The sequence below is a fragment of the Oncorhynchus clarkii genome, chromosome 2 (genome assembly GCF_045791955.1).
Source record: "Oncorhynchus clarkii lewisi isolate Uvic-CL-2024 chromosome 2, UVic_Ocla_1.0, whole genome shotgun sequence".
NCBI classification, from domain to species: Eukaryota; Metazoa; Chordata; class Actinopteri; order Salmoniformes; family Salmonidae; genus Oncorhynchus; species Oncorhynchus clarkii.
The window spans coordinates 28,386,065-28,402,773 of NC_092148.1; the positions used below are offsets into that span (position 1 = coordinate 28,386,065).

Sequence of the window (16,709 nt, forward strand, 5' to 3'; positions counted from 1 at the left end):
TTATCTGTAAGAAAGGAATAGTAAAAATGTTTAATTATAACGTGCTTTAAACTGTATGTACTAAATATTTTTAATTAAATAAAATGGTTTAAAAATTGTATCTCACCTCTTAATGAACGGGAAGCTCTCGTTTTCGCTCTCAACCCAGTCTGTCGCGAAGAAAAAGACTTACGGAAAAGCCATGTGCGTGCGCGGGTGCGCGGGTGTGCTTGTGCTGGGCCAGGAGGTGTGTGTGTTTCAAAAACAAAAGGGGGGTGTGTGTCTCTGTAGGGATCGTTTGAAACCAAGGTTTGCACTATCATGCATACAGTATGTCCGGATATCTGCCTACCCCCCATCAAAAAGTGTGACGGCGTCTCTTAAAATGGGCACTTTCGATTCATTAACACACAGGTCTTTCAAACCCGAATTTAAATTCAAACACCCCAGAAAGAATACAGTATGTAGACCGACCCCGGGGTTAAACAATGTTATTTCTAATCAGCGCCCGGTGCCCCCAACCCGGTCTAAATCAAAAAGGCAATACACGCATACAAAATGTCTCGACATCCCCTCCCGTTGTTTGAATTCACTGCCTTTTGTTCTCTAAAACATTCTGGGGGGTAATCCATCCCCATTTTTATGACATACGGGATATCGCCCGAAAAAAACGTCACCCCAAAGTAAACTCATTCCGTACTATGTCTAGTTAGTGACACAACCGTGGAGCGAGTCTAGTGACAACCGATCCACTCTGTTTAGCACCGCTTTAGTGCAACTACAAGCCCACAAACCCACAGGCCAACAGCCCCGAATATTTAGCGGCCAGGACAGATAAAAAGATAGTCTGTGAATCCATCCTATTGGAGCTTTCTGAAGGTGAGTCCGTGAAAATATATATATTAGATTTGGATGAGGGGAATTGTTTGAATATCATGGATGTTATTGTAATATTAAACAGGAGTTATATGTGTTTTAAACCGATGACAGCGATGTTTTAAATGTAAAATGCCCATATTCTTGTAATTTAAAAAATGTATATATATCGTATAACATGGCAATATTATCTAACGTTCGCAGGATATCCAGAGGCTACCGGACATAATTGATTGGGAAGCGACAGTTAGACGGGGATTCTCAGAAGCAAACTGCGCCCTGTCCTTTACGTAGCCCTTCACCGTCACACTATTTCCATAATAATATTTATATATTAAAAAAAAAAAAAAAAAAAAACGACTGTAGGCAATGCGATTTAAAACAATCCACATCTTATTTATTTCAAAGACGCTAATGACCCTCTGTGGCCAAATCATGCTTTCTGGTGTAGTAGCCTATTTAGAATTATTTTATTTGTTTCTGTATAGACAGGAGTAGGCTAATTAGGCTATATAATTTTGGCAATTTTAATGTAATTGCCTTTAAGGGAAGCTTAGCCTATGGACAGTGATCCATCGAAAACAACTGAATGTTGTTGTGATAGATTTGGTATAAAGCATTTTTTTTCCATCTGTGGACAGATTTAATACAAGACAAAAATGAAAAGCAATGCAACAGAGGAAAGATGCAACAGACTATGCAGCAGCAGCAGAGTCATACAGCCTATTAAAGCTACCAGCTAACTGTCAGGAAATACACAAACCTCACCTAACCTATTGAACGTCACTGTCAACATAATTTGCCAAACTGTTCTGTACATAAAACTAGGATTCTGCTAAAGAGAGCGTGAGCAGTCATTCACCTGCTGTCCATCATATCTATCATTACTATTCATCTTATTCATAGTGATGTGAGGGTGTTTGCTTACTATAAGGTTTAGAAAACAAATTACTCCGAAGAACACAAATCATTGTATTTGTGGAGCAATCTCTCAATTAATTTGCATTTGTTGATAATGCTTGTCCACAGAAACTTCATTACCCATGAATCCCACAAATGTCGCTTGGGTCCTTACGTAGTACGTCGCATGATAGGGAATTTAACATGGAGGACATTGGAGTAACTGTTGAAAAAATTCAGGTATGATTCATTTTGACTGTGTACATTTTTACCGTTGTTTTTGGTTATACACAACTTTAAAAAGTACAGACAACTTAAAACGTACTATCTTTAATTTAAAGTGTTCTCTGAATACATTTAATTCGTCCGTCATCCAACTAAACGTGCCAATTCATTCACGGCACTGTAAATGCTCTGTCATGTAAGCTAACATGCTATCTCAACTGGCAGGCTAGGCAACTTTAGCCAGTTAGCTAAACGTTTGTATTTTGGTGTAGCTACGTTAGCTGACATCTGCCTTGGCTAGTAATTAATAATAAGGCATTTAGAAAAGGCTAACGTTAACATTACAATAGGCTCCGTCATATCCAATCTAATTTATCGCGCTAGCTATTTAACTACTTCGCTAGTTCTACATTCGGTTGTTATCTGATTTGTTAACTTAGCTAACTAACCTTAGCTGCCGGCCGTTGACTTGTTATTTTGTTTGTTGTAGCTTCAAGCTTACCAATACTACACCCACAACATGAATAGCTAACGTTACCTACCGCGGCAACGTACTTATCCTTTACGGAACAGCACTGAAACAATGTTGTGGATTGAAATATCTTCCAATCCGCTCCTCTCACTTTTTCTATCGGTCATCTCTCACCCAGCATTAGGCAAGTAAATGAACAAGCTAGCTAACAACACCACAAACAGTTAGCTAGTAGCTAACGTTAACATTTGCTACAGCGTTTTCACATGTTTGGGGTTATGCTTACAACGTCGAATTTGTGTAAATGCTTATGTTGTCTTATGTCTACACAGGACGAAGTGCCTGCCATGCTGAACTCACGACCCCAGACGGGGCTTTCTTTCTTGGCCCCAGAACCAGAAGATCTTGAAGACCTTTACAGCAGATATAAGGTCTGTACTGGGAACAGCTTCTGTCTATGCTTGACTGTTGAGGTCTATTTCTGTCAGCACAACAAGAAAAGCACTTTAAATCATACAGGCCCTTTCTGTGATTTCTTCAGTCACAGTAAAGATGTTAACTATTTCAGTGCCTAGAGAAAGTATTCACACCCCTTGACTTTTTCCACATTTTGTTGTTACAGCCTGAATTCAAAATGTATTAAATATAGCTTTTTTCTTCTTCTCTGGCCTACACCCAATACCCCGTAATGTCAAAGTGTAATTATATTTTGAGTTTTTTAAACAAATTAATAAAAAATGAAAAGCTGAAATGTATTGAGTCATGTATTCAATCCCTATGTTATGGCAAGCCTAAATACGTTTTGAAGTAAAAATGTGCTTAAGTTGCATGGACTCTCACTGTGCAATAATAGTGTTTATCAGGAATTCTGAATGACAACCTAACCTCTGTACCTCACACACAATTATCGTTAAGGTCCCTCAGTTGAGCAGTGAATTTCAAACAGATTCAACCACAAAGACCAGGGAGGATTTACAATGCCTTGCACAGAAGGGCACATATTGTAGATATACAAATATGGACATTGAATACCCCTTCCAGCAAGGTGAAGTTATTATTTACACTTTAGATGGTGCATCAATACACCCAGCCACTACAAAGATACAGGCATCCTTCCTAACTCAGTTGCCGGAGAGGAAGGAAACCGCTTAGGGATTTCACCACAAGACCAATGGTGACATTAAAACAGAGTTGAAGGCTGTGATAGGAGACAACAATGGAGTTATTACTCCACAATACTAGCCTAATATACAGAGTGAAAACAAGAGAGCCTGTACAGAATAAAAATACTCCAAAGCAGCATCCTGTTTGCAACAAGGCATTGAAGTAATACTGCAAAAAATGTGACAAATCAATTACCTTATTCCTGAAAACAAATTTATGTTTGGGGCAAATACAACACAGTACCACTCTCTGTATTTTCAAGTATAATAATGGCTGCATCATGTTATGGGTATGCTTGTAATCGTGAAGGACTGAGGAGTTTTTCAGGATAAAAAAAATACGTGGATTGAAGCTCAACACAGGCAAAATCCTAGAGGAAACCTGGTTCAATCTATTTTCCACTAGATACTGGGAGATTAATTCACCTTTCAGCAGGACAATAACCTAAAACACAAGGCCAAATCTACACTGGAGTTGCTTACCAAGAAGACAGTGAATGTTCCTGAGTGGCCAAGTTTTGACTTAAATATATGGCAAGACCTGAAACTGTTGTCTAGCAATGATTTGACAGAGCTTGAAGAATAAAAAAGAAATAAAAAATGGCAAATGTTGCACAATCCAGGTGTGGAAAGCTTTTAGAGACTAACACAGAAAGACTCACAGCTGTAATCACTGCCAAATGCGCTTCTACAAAGTATTAACTCAATGGTGTGAATACTTACAGAAATATAACATTCACATATTTCATTTTCATTATATTTGCAAACATTTTTTATGAAAGTTTTCACTTTTATTATTGGGTTATGAAGGTAGATTATTGAGAAAAAACATTTAATCCATTTTGAATTCAGACAAAATGTGGAATAAGTCTAAGGATATGAATACTATCTGAAAGCACTAATTAAAATGTATTTATAAAGCCCTTTTTACATAGGCAGATGTCACAAAGTGCTATACAGAAACCCAGCCTAAAACCCCAAACAGCAAGCAATGCAGATGTAGAAGCACAGTGGCTCAGAAAGACTCCATAGAAAGGCAGGAACCTAGGAAGAAACCTAGAGAGGAACCATGCTCTGATGGGTGGCCAGCCCTCTTCTGGCTGTGCTGGGTGGAGATTGTAACAGTACATGACCAAGATGTTCAAACGTTCATAGATGACCAGCAGGGTCAAATAATAATAATAATAATAATAATAATAATAATAATAATAATCACAGTGGTTGTACAGGGTGCAACATGTCAGCACCTCAGGAGTAAATGTCAGTTGGCATTTCATAGCCTATCATTCAGAGTTGGAGACAGCAGGTGCGGTAGAGAGAGAGAGAGAGAGAGAGAGAGAGAGAGTTGAAAACAGCAGGTCTGGGACAAGGTAGCACGTCCAGTGTACAGGTCAGGGTTCCATAGGTGGAACAGTTGAAACTGGAGCAGCAGCACGACCAGGTGGACTGGGGACAGCAAGGAGTCCTGAGGCATGGACCAAGGGCTCAAGTCAGAGAGAGAGAGAGAGCGCATACATACTCAATTCACACAGGACACTGGATAAGACGGGAGAAATACTGCAGATATACGGACTGACCCTAGCCCCCCGACACAAACTATTGCAGCATAAATACTGGAGACTAAGACAGGAGGGGTCGGGAGACACTGTGGCCCCGTTCGACGATACCCCCAAGCAGGGCTAACCAGGCAGGATATAACCCCACCCACTTTGCCGAAGCACAGCCCCCACACCACTAGAGGGATATCTTCAAACCACCAACTTACTATCCTGAGACAAGGACGAGTATAGTCCACAAAGATCTCCCTCACAGCATGAACCTCGAGGGGTCGCCAACCCAGACAGGAAGATCACGTCAGTGACTCAAGTGACGCACCCCTCCTAGGGACAACATGGAAGAGCACCAGTAAGCCAGTGCCTCAGCCCCCGTAATAGTGTTAGAGGCAGAGAATTCCAGTGGAGAGAAGGGAACCGGCCAGTCAGAGACGGCAAGGGCGGATTGTCGCTCCAGTGCCTTTCCGTTCACCTTGTATTTGTATTTAAACAAAGAAGCAGCTTCGTTTCCAGGGGTCCAGCTTAATTAAGGCAGTTTATACAATTTAAAAAAATGTACAATATATTCACAGATTTCACAACACACTGTGTGCCTGCAGGCCCCTACTCCACCACTACCACATATCTACAGTACTAAATCCATGTGTATTTTATCATGTGTGAATGCATGTGCCTGTGCCAATGGTTGTTGCTTCACAGTCCCTGCTGTTCCATAAGATGTTTTTTTTAATCTAAGTTTACTGCTTGTGTCAGTTACTTGATGTGGAATAGAGTTTTGTGTGGTCATGGCTCTATGTAGTACTGTGTGCCTCCCATAGTCTGTTCTGGGTCAGACTACACTCAATCATAGGACCTAATGAAGAGATGAGTCTTCAATAAAGACTTAAAGGTTGAGACAGAGTCTGCGTTTCTCACATGGCTAGGCAGACCATTCCATAAAAATTGAGCTCTATAGGAGAAAGCCCTGCCTCCAGCTCTTATTTGCTTAGAAATTCTAGGGACAATTAGGAGGCCTGCATCTTGTGACCATAGCGTACGTGTAGGTATGTACGGTAGGACCAAATCGGAAAGATAGGTAGGAGCACCCAATGTATTGCTTTGTAGGTTAGCAGTAAAACCTTGAAATCAGCCCTTGCCTTAACAGGAAGCCAGTGTAGAGGCTAGCACTGGAGTAATATGATTTTAAAAAATTGGTTCACCATGATTCATCAACAAACATACATTCTCCATGACACCGTTCCCACCCTCTCCTTTACTATTGTAGAAGCTGCAGCAGGAGCTGGAGTTTCTGGAGGTGCAGGAGGAGTACATCAAAGATGAACAGAAGAACCTGAAGAAGGAGTTCCTCCACGCCCAGGAGGAGGTGAAGAGGATACAGAGTATCCCCCTGGTCATCGGGCAGTTCCTTGAGGCTGTGGACCAAAACACAGCCATTGTGGGCTCCACCACAGGTACAGTATTTTTACTCTTATCTGACCTCACATATATTGTGTAGGTAAGCCTCTGGTTGTTTCCTCTAGAGACTGGAGACTTGAGTCCGAGTCGATATATCGGTCCGATTATTGGCCCTTCTCTATCGGTTTGGCTGATAGTCCCGCTGCATAGCAATACTGCTGCTATGCCAGCCGCCACTCACTGCCTGAGCCACGAGCACTGCACAATGCTGATGAATGTCTAACTGGGACAATCAGCAACAGCAGCGGCAAGCTTGCTCATCCTCTAACAGAAAGGTGCAGTATTGAGAAACAGATTAATTGACACGGTGACCAAAATTGCAGATGCGCTTCCCTGAGACGGTTTTCTGGCAGTTTGTGCAGAAATTCTTCGGTTGTGTAAACCCACGGTTTCATCAGCTGTCCGGGTGGCTGGTCTCGGACAATCACGCAGGTGATGAAGCTGGATGTGGAGGTCCTAGGCTGGCATGGTTACACGGGGTCTGCGTTTGTGACGCCGGTTGGACGTACTGCCAAATTCTCAAAAATGACATTCAAGGCGGCTTATTGTAGAGAAATTAACATTAAATTATCTGGAAACAGCTCTTGTGGACATTCCTGCAGTCAGCATGCCAATTTCCCCCTCCCTCAACTTGAGACAGCTGTTTAATCAGCTTCTTGATATTCCACACCAGTCAGGTTGATGGATTATCTTGGCAAAAGATAAATGCTCACTAACAGGGATGTAAACAAATTTGTGCATACTTTTGAGAGAAATAACTTTTTGTTCATATGGAACATTTCTGGGGTCTTTTATTTCAGCTCACGATACATGGGACTAGCAGTGTATTTATCATAGTAGCAGTAAACAGCAGCAAGTGATATGAGAGATGTGAAAGGGAGCGGAGTTACAGCCTCGCTCTATCCAAATGTAGCAGTAGAATCACGTTATAACCCACCCATTTCTTGACAGATAGCTAGAATAGCCAATTGAGTTGTTTCAAATTTCATCCTGAGTTCTTTGGAGAGAATACTTTTTTCCCGATCCCAGAAAATAACAACTTCTAGTTTCGTAAACATCCGTGATCACAAATCATAACGTTTCCTTTGTGCCATTTGCATTAAATATATGTTATTTTATTTTCTCAAACTCACAGCAGTGCCTATATGATGTCATTCCATACAGGCGTGACATGCTGGCATGGTACTTTCATGCGAATGTTGTTGATCAGTTGGCTAATATACTCTAAGTCCAAAATGAAGGGCAAACAAAGTGTCATCTTTAGCGCCATAGACTCTACTGACCAGCCAAAACAAGCTCAAAAACTCAATGCATGCACACACTAGTATTGAATATGGATTCACCTGTATTGTGAGTATGCCTATGACATCTTCATTTACCATTCAAATACAATTACCATTATGTTATTTAGTTTGGTTAAAAACAAAGTCAAATTTATTGGTCGGTTTTAAAATTGATGCATTATTGCATACATGGCTTAAATTTTATGATATTGTATATCTGCCTAAAATATTGGTCTTTGACCCCTAAAAAAATCCATATTGTTCATTCTCTAATAGCCACACCCATAAGCACCCATATTTTGCACAGTAACACCAATGCCTCATTCTTACTGTAATGCTAAATATGTGGCTCTAATATTCACTAATGACATTTCCCCCTCTTTCCCTGTGCCACCCTCTTTCTCTGCTTCTCTCTGTCTACCCCCTTTTCTGTATCTGTCCACCCCCTTCTCTGTCTCTGTCACCCCCTTTTCTCCTTGACTCAGGCTCAAACTACTATGTGCGTATCCTAAGCACCATCGACAGAGAGCTGCTGAAGCCCAATGCGTCGGTGGCCCTGCACAAGCACAGCAATGCCCTGGTGGATGTGCTCCCCCCAGAGGCTGACAGCAGCATCATGATGCTCACATCAGGTACACATGCACACTTATTCTACCCCCTGGTATACATATCCCTTTGTCATATATATTGCACAGTCATGAGTGGAACAAACATGCATTCATGCGTGCTTACATACATATACATGCATAGTCCACTCATTGATACCATTTTCCTGTATCTCTCCGTGCAGACCAAAAGCCGGATGTGATGTATGCTGACATCGGAGGGATGGATATCCAGAAGCAGGAAGTGAGGGAAGCAGTGGAGCTTCCACTCACACACTTTGAGCTTTACAAACAGATTGGCATTGACCCGCCCAGGGGGGTTCTGATGTATGGGCCTCCTGGCTGTGGGAAGACCATGCTAGCCAAGGCTGTGGCTCACCACACAACAGGTAGGCCATTCACCATGTTCACCATTATCTATAGGATGCACAGGTGATTAGACAATGTAATTTTTTTGGTAGCAAAAAATTGTCATGTTACCATATCAGTATTTGGTTATTGACCAATGCATTTGATTTGATATCTTGGTCTCTCTCTCTCAGCGGCGTTCATCCGCGTGGTAGGCTCCGAGTTTGTGCAGAAGTACCTGGGCGAGGGCCCCCGCATGGTGCGTGACGTCTTCCGGCTGGCCAAGGAAAACGCACCCGCCATCATCTTCATCGATGAGATCGATGCCATCGCTACCAAGCGTTTTGATGCACAGACTGGAGGTATGAGCCATTGTGTACCTTTTAAAATCAGCTGCACAGAATAGGCTATGGAATGGACTGGTCATTGGCTAATCACTAGCATTGCACATAGCAACCAAATCCAATAAGACAAGCAAAATTTAGCAGATTTACAGATTGGCATTCCTGATATCAAATGTCTCTACCTGTGATCTTCAGGGTTCTCACAAGGTGCTTAAAGTACTTGAATTTGGTACTCTGAAATTCAAGTACTGGAAAACCTTGAAAATCTGACATTTTGTCAAGATGGTACTTGAAAGGTACTTGGAATTAAAATGAGAATAGAGGGCCTCCCGAGTGTCACACAACCGTCTGTGATCGGGAATCCCATAGGGCTGCTCACAATTGGCTCAGCGTTGCCTGGGTTAAAGGAGGGTTTGACGGTGGGGGGGTTTACTTGTCTCATCGCGCTCTAGCGACTCTTGGTGGCGGGCCGGGCTCCTGCAGGCTGACCTCAGACGGTGTATCCTCTGACGCATTGGTGCGGCTGGCTTCTGGGTTAAGTGGGCTGGTGTTAAGAGGCGCGGTTTGGCGGGTTATGTTTCAGAGGACGCATAACTCGACCTTCGCCTCCCGAGCCTTTTGGGGAGTTGCAGCGATGAGACCAGATCGAAATTGGGGAGAAAAAGGGGATTAAAAAAATATATATTTAATTGATAGAACAGATAATGATCAAATGTGTTTATCAAATCAAATTTTATTTGTCACATACACATGGTTAGCAGATGTTAATGCGAGTGTAACGAAATGCTTGGGCTTCTAGTTCCAACAAGGCAGTAATAACCAACGAGTAATCTAACCTAACAATTTCACAACAACTACCTTATACACACAAGTGTAAAGGGATGAAGAATATGTACATAAAGATATATGAATGAGTGATGGAACGGCATAGGCAAGATGCAGTAGATGGGATCGAGTACAGTATATACATATGAGATGTGTAATGTAGGGTATGTAAATATTATATTAAGTGGCATTGTTTAAAGTGGTTAGTGATACATGTATTACATAAATATGGCAAGATGCAGTAGATGGTATAGAGTACAGTATATACATATGAGATGAGTAATGTAGGGTATGTAAGCATTATATTAAGTGGCATTGTTTAAAGTGGCTAGTGATACATTTTTTACATACATTTTTCCATTATTAAAATGGCTGGAGTTGAGTCAGTATGTTGGCAGCAGCCACTCAATGTTAGTGGTGGCTATTTAACAGTCTGATGGCCTTGAGATAGAAGCTGTTTTATCAGTTTCTCGGTCCCTGCTTTGATGCACCTGTACTGACCTCGCCTTCTGGATGATAGCGGGGTGAACAGGCAGTGGCTTGGGTGGTTGTTGTCCTTGATGATCTACAATGTGATTTTCTGGATTTTTTTTCTTCTAATTTTGTCTGTCATAGTTGAAGTGTACATATGATGAAAATTACAGGCCTCTCTCGTCTTTTCAAGTGGGAGAACCTGCACAATTGGTGGCTGACTAAATACTTTTTTGCCCCACTGTAGGTATTCCTCTTGTCCAGATGCGTTAGGGCAGTGGGATTGCATCGTCTGTGGACCTCTTGAAACATGTGGGAACAGCAGACTGGGATAAGGATTGATTGAATATGTCCGTAAACACACCAGCCAGCTGGTCTGCGCATGCTCTGAGGATGTGGCTGGGGATGCCGTCTGGGCCTGCAGCCTTGCGAGGGTTAACACGTTTAAATGTTTTACTCACGTCGGCTGCAGTGAAGGAGAGTCCGCAGGTTTTTGCTAGCGGGCCGTGTCAGTGGCACTGTATTGTCCTCAAAGCGAGCAAAGAAGTTGTTTAGTCTGTGTGGGAGCAAGACATCCTGGTCCGCGACGGGGCTGGTTTTCTTTTTGTAATCTGTGATTGACGATGCCACATACCTCTTGTGTTTTAGCCGTTGAATTGTCACTCTACTTTGTCTCTATACGGATGCTTAGCTTGTTTGATTGCCTTGCTGAGGGAATAGCTACACTGTTTGTATTCGGTCATGTTTCCGGTCACCTTGCCCTGGTTAAAAGCAGTGGTTCGCACTTTCAGTTTCGCGCAAATGCTGCCATCAATCCACGGTTTCTGGTTTGGGAATGTTTTAATAGTTGCTGTGGGTACGACATCGCCAATGCACTTGTTAATCACCTCGCTCACCGAATCAGCGTATTCGTTGTTTGACGCAATGCGGAACATATCCCAATCCACGTGATCGAAGCAATCTTGAAGCGTGGATTCAGATTGGTCGGACCAGCGTTGACAGACCTGAGCGCGGGAGCTTCCTGTTTTAGTCTGTCTATAGGCTGGGAGCAACAAAATTGAGTCGTGGTCAGCTTTTCCGAAAGGAGGGCGGGGGAGGGCCTTATATGCGTCGCGGAAGTTAGAATAACAATGATCCAGGGTTTTACCAGCCCTGGTAGCACAATCGATATGCTGATAGAATTTAGGGAGTCTTGTTTTCAGATTAGCCTTGTTAAAATCCCCAGCTACAATGAATGCAGCCTCAGGATATGTGGTTTCCAGTTTACATAGAGTCAAATAAAGTTAGTTCAGGGCCATCGATGTGTCTGCTTGGGGCGGAATATATGCGGCTGTATATAATCGAAGAGATTTCACTTGGTAGATAATGCGGTCGACATTTGATTGTGAGGAATTCTAAGTCAGGTGAACAGAAGGACTGGATTTCCTGTATGTTGTTATGATCACACCACATCTCGTTAATCTTAAGGCATACCCCCCCACCCCTCTTCTTACCAGAAAGATGCTTGTTTCTGTCGGCGCGAAGCGTGAAGAAACCAGGTGGCTGTACCGACTCCGATAGCGTGTCTCGTGTGAGCTATGTTTCTGTGAATCAAAGAACGTTAGTCTTTTATGAAATGCTACCCTTGCTCGAATTTCATCAACCTTGTTGTCAAGAGACTGGACATTGGCGAGTAGTATGCTCGGGAGCGGTGTGCGATGTGCCCGTCTCCAGAGCCTGACCAGAAGACCGCTTCGTCTGCCCCTTTTACGGCGTTGTTGTTTTGGTTCGCCGGCTGGGATCCGATCCATTGTCCTGGGTGGTGGGCAAAACAGAGGATCCGCTTCGGGAAAGTCGTATTCCTGGTCGTAATGATGATGAGTTGACATTGCTCTTATATCCAGTAGTTCATCCCGACTGTATGTAATAAAACTTAAGATTACCTGGGGTACCAATGTAAGAAATAACACGTAGAAAACAAAATACTGCATAGTTTCCTAGGAACGCGAAGCGAGGCAGCCATCTCTATCGGCGCCGGAAGTTGGATATGAAAAATATCAAATATAATAATGTATTGGTCTTACGAATGAATTTCCAGACAGACTACAGAGTTGTATTTCCTCACATGTTTCACGCTGTAGTTGCCAGGGGAGCTTGCTCATTCCATCCACACTGCCACTCATCCAGTTAGGTACAGAACTGACTGATTAGGCGCCGCCAAACATCACTTCGATGGCTAGAATGCCGGGAAAATGTTGATTCAAGCCGGCCTTTTGTGCATATGGAACATTTCTGGGATCTTTTATTTCAGCTCATGAAACATGGGACCAACACTTTACATGTTGCGTTTTTATATATTTTTTCAATGTAGTTCACCCACCTTTTTTACCACTACATCACTGGACCCAACCAACTGACACCATGTAAGGTGCAAAAAATGCATCAGACTTTGACATTGCGTGCTCGCAATCGGTAAATCGGCCCTGAAGAGCCACATAAAGGGGGAAAGACAAGTGGCAGCTGTGCTCCTGCTGTTCTGGTGGCCGTTTACTTATCATTTTTTTTCTGACACAGCCCACCCGACCGGCGACCCTAAAGCTGCCAGTCAGATGCAAGACTATTTTTCGCAGCTATTAACTAGTAGATTCCCAAAGGCCCAATAAAAAAGTAATTAAGCTGGAAGTTGGTAGTAATGCGAATAGGAAATGTGTGTTCACCAGTATTCATCTCCCAAAACTCTGCTCATCGGTGGTCAAATGACAAAATCATCAGTACTGACTTACGTATCTCGTGAAACAATGCGTTATTGAGTAGAACTTGTAAGGTAGTGATGAATACTGTTTTCTTTTTTTGGCTGTGGTGATATACTGCCATCTGGTGGTGACTAGAAACAATTGAGTAGTATGAAATACTACGAATTGATTGTCCTTAAAAATAAACATTAGTGCTTGGAAAAATATTTAAGTCATTGAATTTGACTTGCCACTGTCTGTACGAACCCTGGATCTTGTCATGCCAACACACATTTGAGCGGTTTAAATTGCAGTATTTCAATCAAACAATGTTCAAATCGGCCTCAACTAAGCAGGTGAAACATGTTTCTGTAAAGGCCCCCTAGTTGCTGTGAGTGTTAGCTAGGCTATGGTTTATCCTTGGCCCAGATGGAGACACAAGGACACAACAGACCCATGGTCCGTCAGCTTATCAAGTTGAGCAATGGGGAAATAAATAACCTTCATATTTTGATTTGTTTTGACTGCCACCACCATAGAGTTAGATAGGGTTTTTAAGGACAGGGTAGTTGCAGATAACTTCAGGTTAGAGTTGGGAATCGGAATTTACCTTCAAAACAGAACTACCTGTAAAGATGTTGGTAAATGTCATCATTGTTTAAAGCATCCAGGCAAACAGATTCACAGAGATCTACAATAAAGACAAACTTGGTTGTGGCCTTATTATCTTGAGTGGGATTGATTATTAGGACTGAAAACAAGACCAAGCAGTTAATGGTGTGGTTGAACCCTGACATTGATAATCCCTCATTGTATTCTCTCCTTCCCAAACAGCGGACAGGGAGGTGCAGAGGATTCTGCTGGAGCTTCTCAACCAAATGGACGGCTTTGACCAGACCGTCAACGTCAAGGTGAGCAAAGTGTGAGAGGGCTATGGGCTTTGCCTCTGTGACTTACTGTCTATAGGGCTTATTGTAGGTTGTAGTCTGATTAATGCAGCTAACCTGTAACCTTGTGTGTCACATTGAGAATATGTAAAAAAAATAAAAAAAATAAATGTAGTCACACTTAAGCTAAACCTATACAGTGAGTGATGTACTACTATGGTTCTTAAAGCCTCTGGTTAAGCCTTTGTCATGACTTCCTGCCTCTGTCTGATCCACCTGTTTGATCTCTTGTCAGGTGATCATGGCCACTAACAGGGCAGACACCCTGGACCCCGCCCTCCTGCGCCCGGGCCGTCTGGACAGAAAGATTGAGTTTCCCCTACCTGACCGCCGGCAGAAACGTCTGGTCTTCTCCACCATCACCAGCAAGATGAACCTCTCTGAGGAGGTGGACCTGGAGGACTGTATCCTTATTATGCCCTACCTACAACAGTCTCTCATGACGTGTGTGTGTGTGTGTTAATGGGTGCAGGTGTGTATTGTATTAACTTTCTATCAATGTGTCAAGAAAAACCTAGCGGCATCATGCAATAGTTTCCTTCTCAGATCAAGGCACAGGAGCACAAATCCTTTTCTGTGTCCGGTTCATTGTGTGCTTTAAGTTTTCATTAAATATTTACCTCCTTGAATACAGCTCTGATCTGGGACAATATTCTCAATTAAAGGTCATATGAACCATGACTTTTAGTACTCTACCTGAATGCCTTCTTTGTATAGTCTAATGCACTTTCCCATAACGTCCCTTGGTTGCTAAGTAACCCAAAGAACACTACATTGTTCAGTGTCGTATGAGTTTGTATTTGCGGTTGTCCTTAACCAGTGTGTAGATGTGGCCAGACCAGACAAGATCTCTGGAGCAGACATCAACTCTATCTGCCAGGAGGTGAGTGGGACCCCGTACTGTTGGGAGGAATTCTTCCATGGGGGGTCAACCTACTCCAAAAGACTCAATGTCAAAGAGTAGCGAGTTATTGCGTTCACTAACTCTTGTTCCAAAGATAACTAAATATCCTCTGTTACATCACCTGTTGTCGGTGTGAGAAGTGGAAACGCTCTGATAAATGTGCTTATAATTCTTTCATTCCTCTCACTCAGGCTGGCATGCTGGCTGTCCGTGAAAATAGGTACATCGTCCTGGCCAAGGACTTTGAGAAGGCCTACAAGACTGTTATCAAGAAGGATGAGCAGGAGCATGAGTTCTACAAGTAGAAAGTAACCCCACCCCCAATTCTCCATAAAAAAAAAGAAAAAGGCATTTAGACACACATTTTGTGAGTTGTGTGTGTTTGTACTACCTTGTCCGTTTGTGGTTTCACAGACTCTAACATTGACCTTGGACTGAATTTTGCTTAATTTACTAAAGGGCCATTGACAACTCAGGGGCTGTGATTCCAAACTTGAACACACACATAGTGAATGGAGGGTATTTTTATGTGCTCTGCAGGTTCTTAAGTATGTTTTACTTGACTGTAGCTAGTATAATGGCATAGAGTTTGTACCTGTAATGTACTCACTGATAAAACAGTACTCTAAAAATAAGTTTTCCATAAAAATGTAATTAAAGTATGCATAGTCTCTTTATTTTTCACACTGACAGAAATATATTGGTTTAAAGTCTAATGATGTGACAAGACACGCATTCTAACATGCCCAGGGTCACCTGCAGTGGTAGCCATACATTTGATAGATAAACTGACTGTTGGTCATAGATCCTCTACTCTCGCTTGGCGTTCCGTTCCTAGTCAGTCTAGACAGGCAGGCACCACTGATGCGGGGTCCTCCGTAAGAGGGGACATGGTGGCTTCTCTCTCTCCCTCTTTCCCTCTCTCTCTCTGGGTCTGCCCATGAGTCAAAGCAGTTCAGCCTCAGGTTGAAGTTCAGCCTTACACCACAAGGGGAGAAAGGCTTTTTGTTAGTCAGTCAAGCTCTCTGGAGATAGACATTTACTATCAATGGTAAGATTTTGGTTTAGATAGTAAAAGTATATCAAATGGAATAGTACCCACTTGTGTCCCAATGTGAAACTGTTGGGCAGGTGGTCAGTGACTGGGTCAAAGTAGTTGGTGTAGAGGGGCATGGTTGCAGACTCCAGGTCCTGTGACAGCTTGGTGAAGATTGGTCCCAGATCATGGTTTGGTAGCATCCTTTGACCAGGGCAGAGACTGCGCCACATTGCTGATACTACAGCATCCAAGGTGGACTGGGGCTTCCAGGGATGGAATGGAGGAAGGTGAGGTGGAAGCTTGGACATTCTGAAGAAAGCTTTGGACAACCAAATCAAAATTGGTCTGTGATCACTAATGGCCATAACTATTTATTTTTCCATAAACATACAGTTTGAGGATCAATCCATCACCTTAGTGGCATGTAGTTAGTTATTTGTCAGAAATATATTTAGTTTTAGATATGTTATTGATCATGAAAAAGCAATTCATTTTGGTAACCGCTTCATTGCCTTTGTTTAACTGCTGCCAGTGGACCAGTAACTTAACCTACATTTAACAACTACCCAGTCCCATAACTTTGAATACTGAAGTACCGTGGAAAAAAAT

At 42.5% G+C, this 16,709-nt stretch overlaps 1 protein-coding gene across 1 annotated transcript; it reads left to right on the forward strand.

Annotated features, from left to right (window-relative positions):
- Positions 1–1,911: 1,911 nt before the first annotated feature.
- On the forward strand, positions 1,912–15,723 carry LOC139366136 (26S proteasome regulatory subunit 6B-like). The gene is made up of 10 exons (XM_071103283.1): positions 1,912–1,995; positions 2,785–2,883; positions 6,433–6,619; positions 8,392–8,538; positions 8,697–8,900; positions 9,054–9,221; positions 14,045–14,121; positions 14,393–14,561; positions 14,985–15,040; positions 15,253–15,723. The coding sequence occupies exons 1-10, from the start codon at positions 1,912–1,914 to the stop codon at positions 15,364–15,366; spliced, it is 1,305 nt and encodes a 434-aa protein (XP_070959384.1). The 3' UTR covers positions 15,367–15,723.
- The last annotated feature ends 986 nt before the right edge of the window (positions 15,724–16,709 follow it).

Bases quoted from the DNA above. Each gene is read 5' to 3' on its own strand.
- LOC139366136 (XM_071103283.1), top strand. From the start codon at position 1,912: ATGTCGCTTGGGTCCTTACGTAGTACGTCGCATGATAGGGAATTTAAC. The intron at 6,620-8,391 runs GTACAGTATTTT...TCCTTGACTCAG, and splicing joins CATTGTGGGCTCCACCACAG to GCTCAAACTACTATGTGCGT. The intron at 8,901-9,053 runs GTAGGCCATTCA...TCTCTCTCTCAG, and splicing joins TGTGGCTCACCACACAACAG to CGGCGTTCATCCGCGTGGTA.